The 20,560-nt window shown below is 28.3% G+C and overlaps 1 protein-coding gene across 2 annotated transcripts; it reads right to left on the bottom strand.

Annotated features, from left to right (window-relative positions):
• Positions 1-1,363: 1,363 nt before the first annotated feature.
• On the bottom strand, positions 1,364-20,368 carry LOC149881334 (SMC5-SMC6 complex localization factor protein 1-like). Of its 2 annotated transcripts, XM_090068345.1 has the most exons (17): positions 20,126-20,368; positions 19,954-20,032; positions 19,495-19,732; positions 11,765-11,939; positions 10,423-11,586; positions 10,139-10,174; positions 7,665-7,826; positions 7,205-7,386; positions 5,533-5,571; positions 5,196-5,276; positions 4,043-4,202; positions 3,614-3,925; positions 3,144-3,214; positions 2,886-2,947; positions 2,469-2,639; positions 2,049-2,150; positions 1,364-1,860 (listed from the first exon to the last, which is right to left on the bottom strand). In XM_090068345.1, exons 1-17 carry the CDS (start codon positions 20,255-20,257, stop codon positions 1,478-1,480), a joined length of 3,549 nt encoding a protein of 1,182 aa, XP_089924471.1. In that variant the 5' UTR covers positions 20,258-20,368; the 3' UTR covers positions 1,364-1,477. The 2 variants fall into 2 exon arrangements, with proteins under 2 accessions (XP_089924471.1, XP_089924472.1); XM_090068346.1 differs by lacking the exons at positions 19,495-19,732; positions 19,954-20,032; positions 20,126-20,368 and adding an exon at positions 12,837-12,985.
• Positions 20,369-20,560: the final 192 nt, after the last annotated feature.

The following is a 20,560-nucleotide window of genomic DNA, read 5'->3' as shown; positions in this document are numbered from 1 at the left end:
TTTCTTTTATTAAGTATTATAAGTATCCAATGGGTTCTTTGTCTGAGAGTGCCATTTAAACCAGTAACAAGACCAACCAAAGTGCACGAGTAAGTCATGCACGTTTAACTTCTTTTGCCAAAAGTACAAGGGATACAGCTAATTTTTATTTTTATTTACTGCAAGAAGAACAAAATGCAGGAAGTGTACAAGCCAGAACAAAATGTTTCTGTTGGTCACTGTTCTTCAGGTAAATATTGGAGAAAACTATGTATTTATTTAAATATAGATATTTAATGGTATCATTTAATTTTAATAATGTACAATTTAGAAAAAAATGCTGGATGCAGCCTATCTGATATTCCTGAGGTCTTTTCACATAATCAACACAGTACGTTCTTTTATGTTGACAAAAATGAAAATAATTGTGAGAAAAGTTAAAACATAAGAATCCCTAACTTTTGTTTGAAGAAGAACTTCGTCAATTGGCCTCAAATTGACTCGATTTTGCCAAATTTTTTTGTTTTCCTTAAAAAATGTATCTTAATACTTATTTCTGCTCAGTGATGCATAGTGACGCTCTTGAAGGATTGTTGTAAATATTAAATGATGCACATGATTGCTGAGACATGTTAAGAATGAAAATCTTAACTATATTTTTCAATAACTTATTACATAGTTTTTAATTGAATGTATAATTAAAAGAATTTGATAATAGATGATCTCTATAATAAATAGTGTTTATCTTAAACTAAACTAATTATTAAAATAACGAATCTTTATGTTGATTGTTAAATGTTTTAGAAAAGAATTTTAGAAAAGAATTTTAAAAAAAAGGAAATCAAGAAAGTATCATTAAACCATGAAACCATGAAATTGATAACTTTTTAAAAAGCGGTTACTTTCATACCCACACATATTTTAGTATCAGAACCTTCATTCTGCAATTGAAAGGAATGGAACACCTGGAGTTTTTTTACTTCTATTTATAAAATGCTTATATTTTCATGTTAAGTAAAAAAAATAGAAAAAACTTAAGTAGGAGACAAAAGGTGTAACCCTTGAAAAAGTTAAACTAATATATAAGAGTTAGATCTTTAAATATGAAAAACTGTCGGGTTTTTTTTAATCTTTTTAGTCAAAAATCGAATTAATCTTGATAAACTGGCTAAAAAATCGGAATGAAAACGGTTCATAAATATATGTAAACGAATAAGATTTCATAATTGATGTTTTGTGAAAAAATTACTTCAAAATGTTGAACAATTCTCTAGTTATTAGGCTATTTCCTTTTTTATTATCAGTGCGACGCATAGTGTGTCGTTAGAAAAGTAAAACGAATAAGAAATCTTAATTTTTTTAAATGTCAATCAAAACTCGATCAGGCGTTAATGATTTTTTTGTGTTAAATACGAATTCTCACATTGATGTCCAACTGGGACAAAGAAACAGATTTTTAGAGAAAAGAAGCCACAAAGGACAATAAAGCATCGTAAATTCAAATTAAGCGAAGAACCTTTTCTAGATTTTTTAAAAGCAGACAAGTTTGTAAGGTTTTCTTATGGCTGATAAATGCAATATGTTGGTTTAGCAAAAGGAATTGCTTTTGGAGAAGGGGCTTGTCGATACTAACTTCTTCTGTCGATATCAATGACTTTAATAAAAGTGTGAGCAAAAACAGAAATTCTTGAAGATCGCTCTGAGAAACGGTTTTAACATTTTCATAAAGTCTTTTATTTAACTTAGAATCGTTGATAGATGTTGACGAGAACAAACCATTTTCTTTGAAATATTTGTTTAGCAAACTCTTCATCTCCTTTGTTTTAGCCAGGTCGAAAGCGCTTTTGTTTTCTTTAGTTTGAAGGGAGATTAGTCTATTACCTGAAAAAATGAAATAGTTTTTTTTTATTTTATAAACAATTACCTCTAAAATTTCTAAGCAGCTGCCTCTTAAAAAAATAAATAACGTTTTTATTTCTAAGCAATTGCCTCTAAGAAAAAAAATTTTAGGCTATGTGTAAAGTGGTACCACCGTACATTTAAAATACGCTGACAGAAAAAAACCTTACCGCCGACTTGTAAGAGAAACTGAGCAGTTTCAAGTTGGTTGCTTTCTACTGCATCATGTAGTGCGCTGATACCATCGTTGTTTGTTACATAAAGATCTAAACCTTTTGCATAAGAAAAGATGGAATCACCGACATCCCAGATATTTTAAAATATTCTCTAAGATATATATATAAACAAAAAAACAAAAAAAAAACAATTACTTATTCCGGAAAAGAAATGGCATCATAAATCTATATTCCGTGCAGATATACTATTAGCACAATTGAGGTTCAGTAGATGACATCATTAATATGATGATTTACAGATTTTAACTATAAGCACCAAATTTCTTCTAGCTTTAATCTATGCTCAACATTAAAAAACTAAGAAATAAACTTTGCATGCCTAAAATTATTAATCTACAAATTTAAAACACCTACCACTGTAGCTCAAAAGTTCCTTTAAGCATTGAACATGACCATGATTCGATGCCTCATGTAAAGGATACCAGCCAGCATTGTCTTTTATATTTGGATTCGCGCCCATGGAAATAAGTTCCTTAACTCGGTCTGGATTATTACGAATGCAGGCAGTATGCAAAGCAGTTTCACCTTAAAAGCAAATGCGATAGGAGCAAGAGACAAAAAAAAAAAAAAAAAAAATACGAAAATATGTTTTTCAATGAAAATATGAAAGTCAGTAAAAAAATAATTTCTATTCCTAATCATAAAAATACCCCCCCCCCCCCCAGAGGACATCTACCCAACCTGAATCTCATCATCGTGAAGTTATTGCATACCATTATTTTGATATATTCAATTAATGTACAAAATAAACACTGATGCAACTAACTCTACCTTTATGATTTTGCTTGTTGATATTTTTAACTTTGCTTTGAGTCTCCGAAAGGTTCTTTTTGCTGGAAAAATGTTAGCGAACACTTAAAAAACTACTAACTTAACACTGACATTCAAGGTAACATTTCAAAGGTAATTTTGAAAGAAAAAAAAAAAAAGATATTCAAATATATATCTCATAACATAAACAGCAATAACAAAAATGAAGATATTATTTTTTTAACTTAAATGTTATTTAATACTATTATTAATTGTTACTTTTTTTTTTGCGGCACATGTTGCTCTTCTTTCAAAAAAAGTCTTGGGTACAAGAAAAAATAACAACAAATCTGCAAAAAAAAAAAAATAATAATAATAATAAAAATAAATAAAAAGATAAAAACTTAGTCAAAACTTTCAAGCATTTGAAATTCGGCAAACAAATATTTTTTCCTCAATAAAGGAACTAATATTTTTTTGGCTGATATTTTTCTAAGCTTATTAAAACTATTCTTTAACATCATTTGAGTAGCAGACACTTCAAAATAATTTACATTATAAATAAGCAGCCATAATTGAAAACTTCATTTTAAGTATTCACTTTTCAGAGAGAAAAAACATTACTGCAATTTTTAAACGTCTAAAATTTCATACAGATATTTAAAAAACCAGTCGAAATATCTGTTTATCAATTAAACTTATGGCATTATGGTAAAAACAAACAAACAAACAAAAAACACAATGCTTACTGTCTTTTCCAAAGACAAAGGGGATTTAAATAATGCCTTGTTTGTGACAAATGTACAGTCATATCTTTGAAGCAAGAAATCTGCTACACGACTAGATAACCAACTTGGTTGAAGATTATGCAACAAGAATGCCCTCAGTTCAAATGAAACATTAAATGAGAACAATATCTGCTCACATTTAGTTTGGATTTCACACACTATATTAAAACACATTCGCCCATAGAAAGTTTTTGAGTTGAACCAGTCTAAAATGGAACAGCACTGAGCAACTAAGGAAAGAATGATCAAAGACTGCTGTAACATTACACGTTCCTAAAAAAATAAAAGTTCAATTTTAAGAATAATAGACCATGGACACTGATTTATCAGCAGAAAGTTAGTTAACTGGTTTAATACAACGATTAACTAAAAAAATGAACATTAGCATACCTGCATTGAGTGTGCTTGAACAGCCAGATGAAATGTCAAGTGTATGAGATCTTTAACATTGGAGTTGGTAATACTCTCTTGAGAATTTTGCCAAAATACTTTCCACACAAGCAGTTTACGGAGTTTTTCCAAACATTTTGGAGTTGCAGAATTCTGGAAGCTATGCAAACATAAACAAAGCATAAGGATTTGAAAAATAAATTTATAGTGAAGGCTTTCAATTTTCTTTTTAGAGAACTGAATAAAAAACGACGCCCTTACTTCATTTATAAAAAAAAATATCTTCATTTTATTGTAAGATTTTACACTTAGAGTTCTGCAATATATGCAGTATATAAGCTTTTATTATATCTACAAGAAAAAAAGGGTAATATGGAATGTTGGTAAAAAATACAATGATATTAGATTAATGTAAGAACAATCTATGCAAAACATAAAATTTTTTACCTCTGGACTCCAAGTTTGACTAATAAGTGGTATATTTAGTAAAAACTAACCATGCATCAATTTTGGAAGTTTTTATGATTTTTCAGGCTGCAAAATAAATCAAATGTGAAAGGCCTGGTAGAGTATATAAAATGTGAGCTATTGGTATATAGTAAGACACGAGTCTGGAGAAATACAGTGATGATATAAAAGATAATTGTATTTGTGACTCTTGGTGTTATAATACCTTCTATATATATATATATATATAATTTATCTTTTAACATACATAATACCTCTTATATATATATATATATTATTAACCAATTTTCTTAAAAAGTAAAATTATGCTTTTTCATTAATTTTATAAAAAGTTAGGATTTTTGTTTTGTCTACAGTTTTTTTAACAATTTACCTCATGCAGCCCAAGATAATCAGAAAAAAAAAGCCTTCTATTTTCCTTCTTTTGTTAAAAATTATAATCCATTGATTAAAGTTTGAAAAATCATTAATTATTTAGCTTATTGCCATTTATAAGATATTAAGAAGATAATCTTTAAATGATGAAAAATGAAACATGCACACTCAAATAAACCAGTATTCATAGTTAAGACACTGAAGGTTGATTAAATTCTTATAGCAAACAAAATTTATTATTTAAAAAATTTTTGCTTCAAAAGCCAAATAAACTGTTGTTGTAAAACTTAATCCCTGAAAATTAGCATACCCAAAAGGAAAGACCCGAACAAGATCACCCTCCATTAATGAACAAATGAACTTGATTGCCTCTAGTTTGCAACTCAATGAACTACAAAAAAAAAACAAAAAAAAAAAAAACAGAACAATTAAAATTTCAGTATCACTTTCAGGTAAAATTGATAATTTTTTCTAAACAAGGAAAAAATGACACAGGTTTTATACAGTAACAAGCTTAACCACTATCTTGTTCATCATTAGCCAACCTTAGTTTTGATTAAATCTAATGCACTTGTGTTATGTGAATGTGTAATGCAACAAATTTTATCAAAATAAAAAATAACAAAAATTAAAGTACAAAATTTGACCTTTTATCAGAATCTAGTTGGATACAGTCAGTAACATTTCTGAAATATAAAAATAAAGTAACAACAGTCTTAATAAAACAGTGCAGGCCAGAATGTAACTTGTTTGCAACACTTAGTTTAATACAATACTTTTAGATTATAAACTTAAATATGAAACATGACAATAGAAATTAGAAACATGATAATTTAAAACTTTTTTTTATTTCATAGCTTTTTTTTTTACTTCAAAGTTCAATTTGTTTATACATTTGGAATCAGGACATATTGATGCAAGTTAACTCACTTTTGAATCTTCTTATGTTTTAAATATTTTTATGCCTAAACCAATTAATGAATGTGGGATATTTGGAACTTTCATATTGAAAACAGTGAAAAATACTCATCAGTAGTCTTTTACTTTGTTTAGTTATTTCAGACTCAGTCATGACACAAAGCATATAAAGTTGACTTGTTTTTAATTGTAATCAACACTGAAGTACTAACATGGAGTAATTTATAGCATATTTGACTAAAACAGAATCAAGAGACCTTTTTGTTGGTTCAGGTGTTTGAAAGATTAAATACATTAATTCTAGTTCAACTTTGTTGGCTAAGCACACTGAATTACTCAGCATTGTGTCTTTTGATTGAACATGAATACTAATCATTCTCAAAATACAAAACCCTCTTCTTCCAACTACCTCAGGTGATGTATTCAGAATATTCCACTTACCTTCTGTAATGGCAAATTTGTACATATCAAAAAAAATGTTTGTCAAAATGTGAGGTTAAAAAATAAAGACAAAGAATTTTACTGCTCAAGAAGAGGAAAATACTGTTACTTTTTTTTTACCATCATGAAAAAAAGTGAATCATTTTTATATTATTGATAGTCATTAAAACTTATTATTACTATTTAAACTGATTTGGTAGACTTTGTTAATGGTTGGTTTTTTTCCCTCTTGCTTGTTTTGCTTTCCAAAACCTAATTTGTCTCATTTAACAAGGCAGCATTTATGTCTATCCTGCATGTTATTCTATTAAAATGTTTCTAAGAAGACAAGTAATGTATTGATTGAATATTATGATTTATTCTTAAATTAAATTGAAATAAGAATTCCTCAGAATGTAATATTTAAAAAAATATCAAAATAACTGCTTAGACACAGGATACATATAAATATATATCCTGCCTGATTTAGGTAATATTATGTACCTGGTATTGAGATATAATATTGTGTCTAGTATCAGGTACTAAAAATCAGTATGTAAGAAGTTTTCAAGAAATCTTAGATTAGATTTAAAGAAATTTTAAAACAACTTTTCTATTTATGTCTTATTTTAAGAAGGTGCCTGGGTAGCCCCTTTTTCTGTGCCCCTTGATGTTTGTCCTTGTTTAAAATACTTCTAACAAATTGTTACACAAAATATGCAGCCTCAACAAATACATTGATTTAAAGATTTGCAATACTTTCTTGGTTTAAAATAAAATTTTTATAAAAAGATTTTATAAAAAGTGATTGATAAAAAGTCTTAATTTAAAAGGAATATAAATTGGAATTTTACTCTATTATTTAAATGCAAATCCAATTTAAAACTATCTGTAAATAAATCAATCCAGACAATGAGAATACAGTAACAATACTATGAAAATACATTGACAACACAACAGCAAATATAAAATCTGACTGACGTGAACATTTCCAAAATGAATTGCCATGACGTAACAGTAGCAGAAACACTACCATTAATATCTTGAAACGGTCTTTGCAGTGCCAAATCATACACAGCATGTATTTTTGACACAGGATGCAGTAGCAATATTTGTTGCAAAAGACAAACCAACTCCATACTGTTTATAACATTAGTCTCCAGCTAAATTTAAAAGTAATAAACATCATTAAAAGTCAATAACAAGCTTCGTAATATTTAACACCAAATAAAACTGAGAAAATGTTAAAAAAAAAAATACAAGACAGACACATCTGTTTTACTTTTTCTAAAAAACTAGGTGCTAATCTTAACATGCAGGTTTCTTTTGGCTTTTATATTATTACAGATAACGGATTAAACTATAACATAATCACAGACACTCATAGAAGTTAAGGAAAAAAAACTCAAAAGATGGTTTTCCAAAAATACAGCACACTTACTGAAAGTTGAATTAAAAGACGCGAAATAATCTTAGCAGAAGGATAGTAGAAGCCTGACAGATTTTGTTTTATAATATTTAATGCATTTTTTAAGTTCTGTTCATCAATGCACGACTCTACCATGCTCTCAATACGAGAAGGAAAAGCTGAGCGAGTAAGAAACTATAAGAAAAATAGTAAATCTTTAATTTCAGAATAATTACAGAAGAAATAATGTCTTAAACAAAAACTTTAACAAAACTATTAGCCAACTTAAATAAGTTAAAATTTTTCTAAATTATGTTTCTAATTAATTAAAATTATAGAGGATTTATTAGAAAAAATATCAACACTTGTCTTCATTCCCAGAGTTATCTCCACTTCTTGATCTCAATCAAAGTTTATCTTTTAATTTTCTTAAACAAATTAATAAATTTCAGGAAAGCTTATAACTTGTAATAAAATGATGTTTGTTCAAACAAAAAAAGCGAAAATTTGCATGTAAAAATTTCCTTCATGTGTCATGAGCAATATTTTTCAAGATAAACTTTCTGAAAGAAAGTTTTGAATTTTTTTGAAAGAATTAATCTTTATTAGTGAAAAATTTCAGATTTTTTGGGAGAAAAATAGACGTTTAAGAAGAAAGTGAAAAAAATTATATTAAAAATTTTTAAAGAAAAGGTAAACAGTCCAATAAATTTTATCTATCATGTTTAAAATAAACGAATATATATTTTCCTTGTCTTAATAGCTAGCTAAATGTCAAAACCAAAAATAGGGGAATTGAAAAAAGCTTACAATAGTTAGAACCAATGAAAATTAAAAAATACAAACTTTCATATTGAGGTAATTTTAACAATTAGCCATAATGGCTACCATCAATAGTTTGCAGATATTACTTTTTGTAATTTTAATATGTAATCTTTCTCTTTGTAAATAAATGTCTCTTTATGTAAAGAATGCAATCCATAAAAAACCACCTGTTTTCCTCTTAAAATTAAACCTCAAACTGTTTTTTTAATGTTCAATTTTAGTTAAAACTCAAGACTTCTGGCAAACAAAAAAGTTCTTTAGTATTGGTTGACCCACATCTTGAATAAAGTCAATTCTTTACACAAAAAAAAATCAATTACCTTTAATGCTTAATTTTTCTATTTTAAATAATAACTAAACAATATTAAGACTTTAAATTTATCATTAATTTCTTAAAAGTAAAAACTTATAAGGCTGGTTAAATTATGAAAAAGAGTTAGCCTTATTTTTAATATTTAACAAACTGTCAAATAATCATTTAATCAATTCTGAAGTAAAAGTTCAATTAAGGAAAACCTAACAAAATCAAAACAAGACATTTGATAATTTGGAGAAATGAAAACAAGATGGAATCGAAGTTGCACTAGTACAATTGGAGATATTTCATGATTTATTTTCATCCACTTTCTGAAGACAAAATTTTGAGAACAACTGAAGTCATTCCAAAGTTTTACTAAAGAAAGAAAGAGCTGATTGATATCAATTAAAACACATCTAACTTTTAACATCTTCACTTGAGAAAGTTTTGAAAATTGAAATTAACCAAGAAGAAATTTTACACAATAAAAAAAAGATGGCATTTTCTGTCAATTTGAATAATAGGAATCCATATATTTAAGTCGACCTGTAAAAATAATGTCAACAAACTGGGTATAGTTAAAAAAGTGAAGCAATTGTTATAAAATATCAAGGGCTATCTTTAATTCCCAAATTGCAACTAACTTTCAGAAATTAATCCAAGAACTATTCTCACAGCATTCTTTGATGTAATAATAAAAAATGAAAGAAAATGTTCAAATTTAAAAATATTATTTTCATAGTGAAAATACCTTATAAAAGGAATGTGTGGTTTATATAACAGGGAATGTGCAATCTGAAAGAATGAGAAAGATCACTTAGTGAGGTTATAAGTTAACACATTTTAAGCAAATTGATGCGTACTTCAACACTAATTTATAGTTTCATCGATATTCTTATTTTTTTAATGCTCTAAATATGTCTTGTTTTCAGAAAATTTAAAACCACCTTAAAACACCTTTTGCTCAATAAAATAATTAATAAATCCTTTTTCATAGTTTTGTTACGCTGTATTTAGACAAGTGGTTTGCAGGTAGAGCAAGAAAATAAGTGTCGGTGAAAGAGAGGAATAACTTACTGTTCATTTGATACTGTTAAAGTTAGTTATTATTAAACAAAATTTTTTTAAAGTTCACCTTCTCATCTGATCTTTTGATAAAAGGAAATTGTTATTAGAAAAGCATTTTAAAAACAAATATTAGTGTAAATAAATAAAAATAAGAAGCGGAAATATGTACATGCTTTTTTACAAATATTAATTTTAAATAAACTTATTTAAGGAAACTAGGAATAACAAGCATAACATGTTTAGAAGTAAATAGTTTAAGTTTACTTTCTAATATTATAATATTATAATATAATATATTTCTTATATAATATATTACCTTAGAACCTCTGTACTCTATCCTCTCATGCAACACCTTAAAAGATTTAGTTTTTAAATGTGAATTCTCAAAAAACATTCATAATAAATGTAAGAGAATGAAAAAAACAACAACAACAACAACAACATATATTTACACTAACAAGTATGCTGATGAAAAGAAATTACTAGAACATGAAAAAAAAGCACACTTCATTTGGGATCTAGTTTTAATACAAATAAAAAATGAAAATTGAACAATACAAATGAATTTATAATATAATTAAAACTAAAAATAATATTTACTAAGGAACATGGATAGTTATGAAGAGCATCCTTTTTACATTTAAAAACCATTTCTCCCCCCATATTATTTACTTCATTAAAAGTTGGAAGTTTGAGTTCAGTAAATTGGGAAGTCGTTTTCCTTGTTTTTCTAATGAAATCAATATCAGGAATATGATCAAAAGCCATGTTTTTTTGGGGGGTTCGAAACTTATAATTATCTTCATCAATATGATTTGGTTTCTTTTTAGAAACAAGTTGGTTTTTTAAACTCTTTTTTCTGTCCATATTGGCTGGTTTATCATTTGTACAACACAATTTGAGTAAAACATCATTAACCAGTTTTTCAACAACATTTTTTTTCAGCCAATTAAATTCAGAGCTTTTATCTGCCAATAAAATGACAGGTTTAACATTTAAATCAGTTTTAAAAGAAGTTGAAGACTTAGCTGTTAAATTTTTAGGGGATACATTTAAACTGGATTCTGAGTCACTAACTTCATCAACATCAATTGCCTCTATTTCATCATCACTTATGTTAATAACAGACGAACTTTGTTTGTATTTATGACTAACAGATCCTTTTGGTAATAGGAGTGAATCACTCTTTTCCTTTTTGCAAGTAATGTTTTTTAAATCTAGAGTAATAGGCTTTGGATCTATGCAGTCTTCTTCATCACTTGATAGTTTAATCACTTCTTTATCCTCTTCATCACTTGACAACTTGATAGTGTTAACAACATTCATGTCATCATCAAAAATGTCTTTATTTGGATTATAATTAAATAGTTTTTGTGTGGACATTTTAACAGCTTTAGAACTTGATTGTTTGGGACCAGAACACAAAAGTGATGAGTTTAGATTTGTAACAATTTCTTTTTCATTTGTGCGATCTTCTTTTGTATCAGTAAGTAAATGGGGAGAAAAACAAGTACTTCTTTGCAAATGCAAAGAAGTTTTGTCAGTTTCTTGAAACTTTTTAGAACAAATTTCAGAATCATCTGAGTGCTTTCGCTTTTTATTGAACAACTCAGTTATTGTTTTCTGACTTGAATTGCATACCAAGATAGAAGATTTTTTAGGTGATTGAAACTTCAGAGGGTTTAGATGTTTAACATTTTTAACTGGGACATTTTTGCAATTGTTTGAGTAATGTTGGAACTTTGTAATATCTGGAGGGTTTTTCTAAAAGAAAAAATATTTTTTTTAAGATTGTATGTGTTAGGTAAAAAGAATGTTTATAATATTTAATAGTTGGTATTACAGTTAAATGCAAAAACACAATTAAGACACAAAAATTTTTTTATTGGTTTCTAATTAAAAGAAAATTTTAATGAAAAGAAAAGTAGTTCATTAACAAAACCTGAACAATGTATTCAGCAATATATTGAGGCATAAGAATAATTTGTAAATTAACAGTCTTTAGAGATACATGTTTTAAAGACTCATCTGTTACAAAAGCATGCGTAAGCGTATGTTGCAGGTTTCCAAAAGATGACTTTAAATTTATTATGAGAGCACCACCAGCTTCAAGCAACCTTTGCAAAGAAAAGAGTTGAAAAAAAAATAAGGAAAAAAAAAAAAAATCTACTGAAAAAAATTAAAATAATGATAAAAACTTTTAAACAATTTTTTGAATAAAATATCTATAAAATTTTGACCCCTGTGAAACAAAAATTTAAAAAAATTAAAAATAAGAAAGAAAATAAAAACATAAAACTTCTAAAAAACCTTTAAAAAGCATTCAATATTTAAATTGTGATATTATATTACATTTAATGTTAATAACCTAACTAAAAGTACCAGAAAGTATATATATATATATATATATATATATATATATATATATATCTTTATATCTTTATATCTTTATATCTATATATCTATATATCTGCAATTTTTTGAAAATAAAGCAATCAATATTGCGCTTCATTCTAATCCACCGTTAGAAATAAAATCGTTTTTCAGGTACGTAGATGATAGCCACGCAAGATTTACAAATAAAGATAATGCCATCTGTTTTCAACAAATATTAAACAGTCAACATCATGCCATCAAATACACAATTGAATTGGAAGATGAAAATAAAAGATTAAATTTTTTAGACATCCAAATAACGAATAATCAAAAAGGTAAATATGATTTTAACATACATCGAAAAAAAGCAATAACAAATATTCAGGTTAAGCCCAATTCAAACCACGATCCAAAAATCTTGGAAGGAATATTTAAAGGATTTATTCATAGAGCTTTATCAATTTGCTCTGAAAAATTTTTAAATAAAGAAATCGATTTCCTAATAAATGTGTTTGCTGAAAATGGATACGAAAAAAAGAAATTACAAGACCTTGCAAATATTGTTATAAAAAAACGACACTCAAATAATGAAATAGTTTTATCTAACAACAAAGCAACTATGCCAACTATATCACTACCGTGGATCCCAGTATTATCACCAAAACTTCGAAAAATCTTTAGGAAAGCAGGTTACAGGGCAGTCTTTAAATCCAGTGCAAATCTTAAATCTTTACTAACTTTGCGCAACAAAACAAAACTACCATCAAATAGCCATCCCGGAGTATACCTAATAGAATGCGAGTGTAAACAAAAATACATCGGTGAAACAAAAATGAAAATAGCAACAAGAACAAAACAACACCAAAAAAATGTTTTTGAAGAAAAATTAGAACAATATGCAATTGGCCATCATAAAATTAAATGTTCACGTAATATAAAATGGGATCAAGTAAAGACGCTAAAAGTAGAACCCAAAAAATTTGAAAGAAAAGTTCGAGAGGCAATCGAAATTCAGTTCAACAAATGCGGACCTAAAAATGGAGGTATGAATTTAGATGACGGTCAATATGTAAAAACACAATTCTGGACACTATACTTTTTATACCTACGAAATATTAAAGAAGCCCAACTAAAGCGAAGTTTAAAGAAGCCATTAAAAAGTGACATTACCGTTAATGTTTGTTTGTAATTTAATTTAATAATATTTGTAATTAAAGCTGAAGATGCTAGTATCAATAATCTAGCGAAAATTTCTTAGATAAAATAAAAAATTAGTATTGAGAGAATTCGTATTTATTGAAGTTCATATATTAATTTTATTCAACTCTCATACAAGATGTCGTCATTTAAAATCTATATATCTATATATCTACACCTTGTACAGAAAGTTTAAACGCACTTGTTTTTTTGTAAATTATGGTAAGTTTGGACTGGTGCAAAGAGAAAATCTGATGATGGGTCTTCATTTTTTATTGTTTTTTTTCTTAGCCAATTATTAATTAAGAAAAAAACACAACTTTCAAAGAAAAAAACACAAAATCTTTTCTGAAATGTAATATGAAACACAAGAAATCAAAAAATTGATGAGAAGAAAGTGCAATAAAGTTTAAACGCACTTAGTAATTTTTTGTCATGGAAATATGTTAATATGGGATATGACCCCCGTTGTTTTTGATACATGCTTGTAGTCGGCTTGGCATTGACTCAATAAGATTTTTAATCATCTTGATTGGAATTTCAAGCCACAATTTTGTTAGTTCTTTTTTAAGCATTTCGTGACTTGTTATTTGCTTTTGTGTTAGTTGATAATCCATCCAGCTCCATAAATTTTCGATCGGGTTTAAGTCAGGTGATCGTGCTGGCCAAGCCATGAGTCGAATATTACTTTCAACGAAATAATTGGTAATTGAATGTGCTGTATGACATGGAGCATTGTCTTGTTGAAATAACCAGTTTTGATCAGCCTGGAACAAATCGCAACTAGGGATAAGCGAATTTTCCAAAATGTCACGATACCCATACTGGTTCAATCTTCCTTCGTATATTTTATGACAGCCAACTCCTGAGCCTGATATGCATCCCCATATGCCGACAGAGCCACCACCTTTTTGAATACGGCTGTGTATGTGTTGCTTCAAATATTTTTCCGTATTTTTGCGACGAACAAATCTTTTGTTTTTTCTGTTAATAATTTCAAAATTCGACTCATCGCTAAAGATAATTCTTTTCCATTGTTCCACTGAATAATTTAAACGCTCTTTGCACCATTTTTTTCGCTTTAGACGATCGGTTAACGACAACATAGGCTTTCTTACAGCATGAAACGATAATTCTTTTTTGCGTAACAACTTACTTATTGTCGTACGACTAACTGTTTTGTCTACAAGCGAACTATTGATTTCTGCAGTCAAAGCTGACACTCCTGCTTTTGGGTTGCGTCTGCTAAGCGTATAAAGCATGTTTTCATCGCGAGCTGACAGTTTTTTTGGGCGCCCAATACGAGGTTTATCATTGACACTACCAGTCGATAAGTAATTTTTTATTGTTGTACGAACGCTGAATTCAGAAATATTCAAATGTTTGCCAATTTGTCGATTGCTCATTTTCATTTTATGCATGCCAATGACTTGCCATTTGATTTTCGATGAGACAGCTCTTTTACCCATGAAAATATGATCTTTTGACAAAGTTTTATCAGTTGAAAATGGCTGAAAGTTGAATCAAATCGTAGACGCAGTTTTTTTTGCAAAATAAAATAAGAATAAAGATGCAAGTACAATATGCTAATGATAGCAGGCTGTTGAGTGATGAAAATGCGAAAGACTGCAAGAAAAAATCAATCAATTAACTAGAGTTACGAGTTTTCCAACCAAAGTGCGTTTAAACTTTATTTCAAAAAATTGAAAGGACTTAATTGCTCCGTTAATTTTCTCATCACCCTCCACCTTCTTTATGGTGTCCTTATATATTTTTTTTCTCTAAATCGATAAATTAAACCATTAGTAAAAATAAACATAAAAAATTCGGACCTTATCTCATCAATTTATCGGGTTATCATTTCTTAAAAGAATTATCGACGTTAAAAAAACAAGTGCGTTTAAACTTTCTGTACAAGGTGTATATCTATATCTATACCTATATCTAAATCAATAATTGTATGTATGTATGCATGCATGCATGCATGTATGTATGTATGTATGTATGTATGCATGCATGCATGCATATATGTATGTATGTATGTATGTATGTATGTATGTATGTATGTATGTATGTATGTATGTATGTATGTATGTATGTATGTATGTATGTATGTATGTATGTATGTATGTATGTTAGGGTGCCAATAATTAGCATAGCCATAAATAAATATTAGATTTTTGCATGTCTACCCTTTGATTTTGTTTGAATTACCCCAAAGATAAAGTAGATAAAGTAAATAAATGGTTAAATACAGTTAGATTCTGACATTTCTTCCCCTTTAAGTTATATTATATTCACTAATTCGATTCTATATTAGGTATCTCTACTTGTTTTGCTTATGCGTTGAAGCAAAACAAGTAGAGCCACCTAATCACTTTTTTGTGTCACACATATTATGCCTAAACTCTATAGGTTACATTCTTCCTGGGAGTGTAGGACATAGGTAGTTTGAACTTATGTATTTATAGGGTCTTGTTTTACATATAGGAAGGGATTTTTTTTAGCATCTTTTTTATTTACAGAACCAGGCATTGATTTGCATATGCTTAATCATTTGTTTTTATTGATTTTTAGCATGACAACTGACAGCAATTGCAACAGTAAAACAAGAGGAATTTGGTTAATGGGTGGTACTCTAACTGAGATAGCAGGCAGAAAACTTCTTTTAAATTGAAAAGTTTTTGCAAGATTTTTTCAAATGCATCTTAAGGAAAAAGATACAGTTTAACAAAGTGATACATTAACAACAATAGAATTGCTGCAGCCTTGGGAAAAAGTAAGAATACCAACCCAGAAGTTACATAGCAGATGGATGGCAATTAATAAAAATTCAAATAAAAGAACTGAGATGCAGAAGAAAAATGAAGAGATTTTCAGTGAAAATTTAGATGATTTATTTGATGTTGCACATGTGGATGCAATGACTGTTATTAAGATTGAAGAAGATAGACAGGACCAGAGATTTGGTTTTTACTTGACAAATGAAACTAACCATGCTTGAAATGGAATGGATTGAAATAAATCCTTCAAGTTGGAGCTCTTTCCTAGGTTTTTAATCTCTGTGTAGTTAATGATTGTGTGGAAAGGGGAATTAAATGTGCCCAGAATTATGTGTGTGTGTGTGTGTGTGTGTGTGTGTGTGTGTGTGTGTGTGTGTGTGTGTGTGTGTGTGTGTGTGTGTGTGTGTGTGTAATTGGAAGAGATGTAATGCTTTGAATCAAATAAAATTCTTAAGATTTATCAAAACAAATAAATAATAAAATTACTTGTAATGTTTTAACTTTATACAGCATATAGATAGCTGAATATTTTTGCTAATTAATGTTATTTGTTGGTAATAATTTTAACAAAAATGTTTTGAGGAAAATTTGTTTTTGATATATGGTTTTTTTTTTAAGTCTCAATTGGAGGGTTTAGCAGTGTGCCTTTGAGTCTGAAATTTTCCATGTCTTACTTGCATCTAAATTTATGATGTAAGATACCATGGTATATTTTCAAATGTTTTCACACTTTTTTTCAGGTTTCTAATAACCATGGGACCTTATTTTATTCAAAATAAAAAAAACCAAAAGTGTAAGGCTCAGAAGTGCACTATGAATCTGAAATGTTCCAGGGAACATATTAACACCTAAATTCACAATACAAAAAAACCATAACATATATCTGTATATTTCAGTTATAACTTTTAACATTTTGTGAAATAAATTTCCTGTGTTATAAATTGATGAACTATTGCTCCAAGATAATGCAAATGAGTTTTAATCTGCTTTTGTTTTTAAAAAAAAGTCATGCACAACACTATGTTTTTTTAAAATGGCATTTAAATAATAGATGTGAGTGGTATAAGTATGACTTTCAATAGCAACTTAAACTTCAGTGGCAACTTTAATGATATTCATTATTGTTTTTCAGAAACTTATCTAAGTATCATTTTCATTCATGTCATATAAGAAAAGTGTTTCCACTACTGAAAGAAATGATTTGGATGAGAATCTCTTGAGGAAAAGTCAGTGGAAAATAATATCAGGAAATCGCTTGTTGATCACTATCTATTCCTGGGGGAATCAAACAAAGGTAGATGCAAACACATAAAACAAATTCAAAAAGAAATAACAAGCTTACAGCAAAGAAATTAGATTTTCCAAATTTATTAATTCAAATTGTACATGCAAAACTAGATCAATTGTTGAAGACCTACAATAAATGTGTTAAACAAGGAAAATATGATTCTTTGAATGAAGTTTTTGATGTCACAAAAAAAGATGGTGAATGACTCTGTAGTGAGGACAAAAGATTGTATAATCTTCAGATAGAAAGCAAAGGACAAGTTGGGTATACAACTGGGAATGCTGTGAGTTCAAAAACTATCCATCTATCAAAAAGAAGGAAAATGTTCTTGGAGCCTCTGTAACAACAGCAGCAGCAACAGCATTAGCAACAATGTCAACTTCTGAATCAAGACAGAATACCAAGAGCTTGAAGATTCTGAACGACAGTCCATAAGTACAAGAAAAAAGTACAACAAAACCAAAACTGCAACCAAATTAGTAACATCTTCAAAGTTATCAACCAGAAAAGCAGCAACAAAAGCAATGTTAAGAGTTATCTCAACAAATGGTTGCTGCAAAATCTCAAGATAGAATTGACGTTCAGACACCTTCAAAATCTGGCATTTTCAGATCCACTATAAGTGAAACTGGTGGAAAAGCAGATAATATTGTCAGAGGCATAACAGCTGTTCTCAATGAATAGAATTTATTGAAGAGTATAACAATTATTGTAGCAGACACTACAAATGAAAACACTGAAAAAAGGAATGGGATAATCACTCATTGTGAACATCTAATATTCTTTTAATCTTTTAATCATTGTGAACATCAAATATCCTTTTAATCCAGAACTTGCAAAGAACTACAAACAGGTTGTTAGAGCATAAACATGACTTGTGAAAGACACAAAAACAAATTCAAAAAAGAGGTTCAATAAAATTTTTAAAGGATGGAAAATCATTTTACAAAATTGCTTCACTGTTGTAAAAAAGTAGCATTCTTTATTTCTAAAAGATCAAATCTAAATTTAATCTTTTTGGAAGTTATAGTAGAAAACTTGTATGATACAAGAACTGGCACTCAGTACTAAAACCCAATTGTAACACATGGTGGAGGAAGTGTGATGGTAATATAATAGATAATAACCCCAAGCACACATCCAAGTTGTTAACACGATGTTTTTTTTTGTTTCAAATAGGGTTTTAAGCTGCTCATCTCAATCATCAGACTTAAATCTAATAGAAAACTTATAGGAAATGCTTGATGGTCAGGTTTGAAAGCATAAATAATCAAACTAAGCCACATTATTTACACCAACAACTTTTCTTAAGTTTTTATTCACGTAAATTGAGCAATCACTGAGTAAATTGCTTATCTTTATGCGAATAAAAATATGAAAAAAACTGCTGAAGTTTTTATTCACGTAAAGCTGACCAATTACTGAGTAAAAGCAGTTGCTCATTTTTATTCACTCGGCCTATTATCACTGTAAAGGGTATGACTACAAAATATTTATAGAAAAACTTAGATTTAAGTGTTCTATAGAAAATATGGGCTAATAATATTTTCATAGTAAAAACTGGCCAGACACTTTTGAATATGTAAATATAACAACTATAGTAATAAATACATTCACAAACATAAATGACAATCATTTGCTGTAATATTTTGTTTCCTATATCTCACACTAGCATCTCATAATTATAAATCATGAGTCTTTTAAAAATAAAATAAAGTACAAAAAAAATGGAGTCACTGGCCAGAAATTTTTGCGCACCACTATATATAGATACTATATATATAAATATATATAAATATATATATATATATATATATATATATATAAAATATATATATATATAATATATATATACAAAATATATATATATTTATATATATATATATAATATATATATATATATATATATATATATATATATATATATATATATATATATATATATATATATATATATACACACACACACACACACAAACGCACACAAACAATGGATGTTGCCATGCAATTAGATTTAGCAATTGTTACCTTTTGTAAGCATTTCTATTTACAGGGTCTGCAACACAAAGCAAAACTTTCCAATGGCTAAAAAGACGATTACCACCATTCTGCTTAATGTATTCTTTACACCGATAGGGTAGTCTCAAAAGATCCTCATTTAATCCACTTACTAAAGGTTGACGATGCCATTCATATGGTTTTTCATCAATCCACTCTCCAAAAGTATATGAATCCAATATGTATTGTGAAGTAACAATGGTTTTACCTAATAATTTATAATTTATTTCTATTAGCTAATAAGATTATGTTTTTAACTTAACTAAAATAACACATTCAACCAATAGAGTATAAAAATCCTCCTTAAGCTTTCTTTTTAGTCTACCTGCCTACATCATCAAGTTTTCTTAACAAAATTCATAGCTATAAAAATCTTGAGCTTCATTTTCAAATTAAAGCAAAAAGTGCTAAACTTTATTACAATCCTACCAGCAACGCTGCCACATAAGTATTTCTCGCCACGATTCGGATATTTGCAAATTACAAGGTCACAGTAACTTTGGAAATACTAAGATAAAATTTTTTATTAATACACTTTAGTTTTGCCCCAAATTGGTTTAAAGATAGTGTGTGAATTCTTTTTATGAAATTATGATATTACCGATGTTTCTATACAAACTCCGCCAGGAATACTCTCAATTTTTTCACTAAGATCCTTCTTCTCACTTTCATTAAAATTGGACAAGATACAAACAGTTTCTTTTCCCTCTTTCTTCATATGATCATGCGACATAGCTTAAAAAATCATGTTTACGTTTGCCGCTCTAAATTCAGCGGGAATTTTTTCTATCATAATTAAGTAAGTATTGCGTCTCGTTATTTTTTTATTCGAGACAAGAAGAGCGATGATATGAATTTTTACATTCCGATGGACACAATTTTTAAATTCCGAGACAAAATTAGTGTCCCGATTTATAACTTTATTCCAGGACAATTTTTTATTAATTTCTTTTTTTTTTTCCGGTACTTTTCTCGTCTTGTTATGCTTGTCCCGGTTCATTTCGAGAAAACGATTTCGAGACGCAGACCCTTATAA

The sequence above is a fragment of the Hydra viridissima genome, unplaced genomic scaffold, assembly GCF_058129835.1.
Source record: "Hydra viridissima isolate aposymbiotic clone 2 unplaced genomic scaffold, HvirCarnegie_v1 scaffold_12, whole genome shotgun sequence".
Lineage (NCBI taxonomy): Eukaryota > Metazoa > Cnidaria > Hydrozoa > Anthoathecata > Hydridae > Hydra > Hydra viridissima.
Note: the sequence above shows the minus strand (reverse complement) of the source record. Positions and strands in the feature narration are given on the sequence as shown.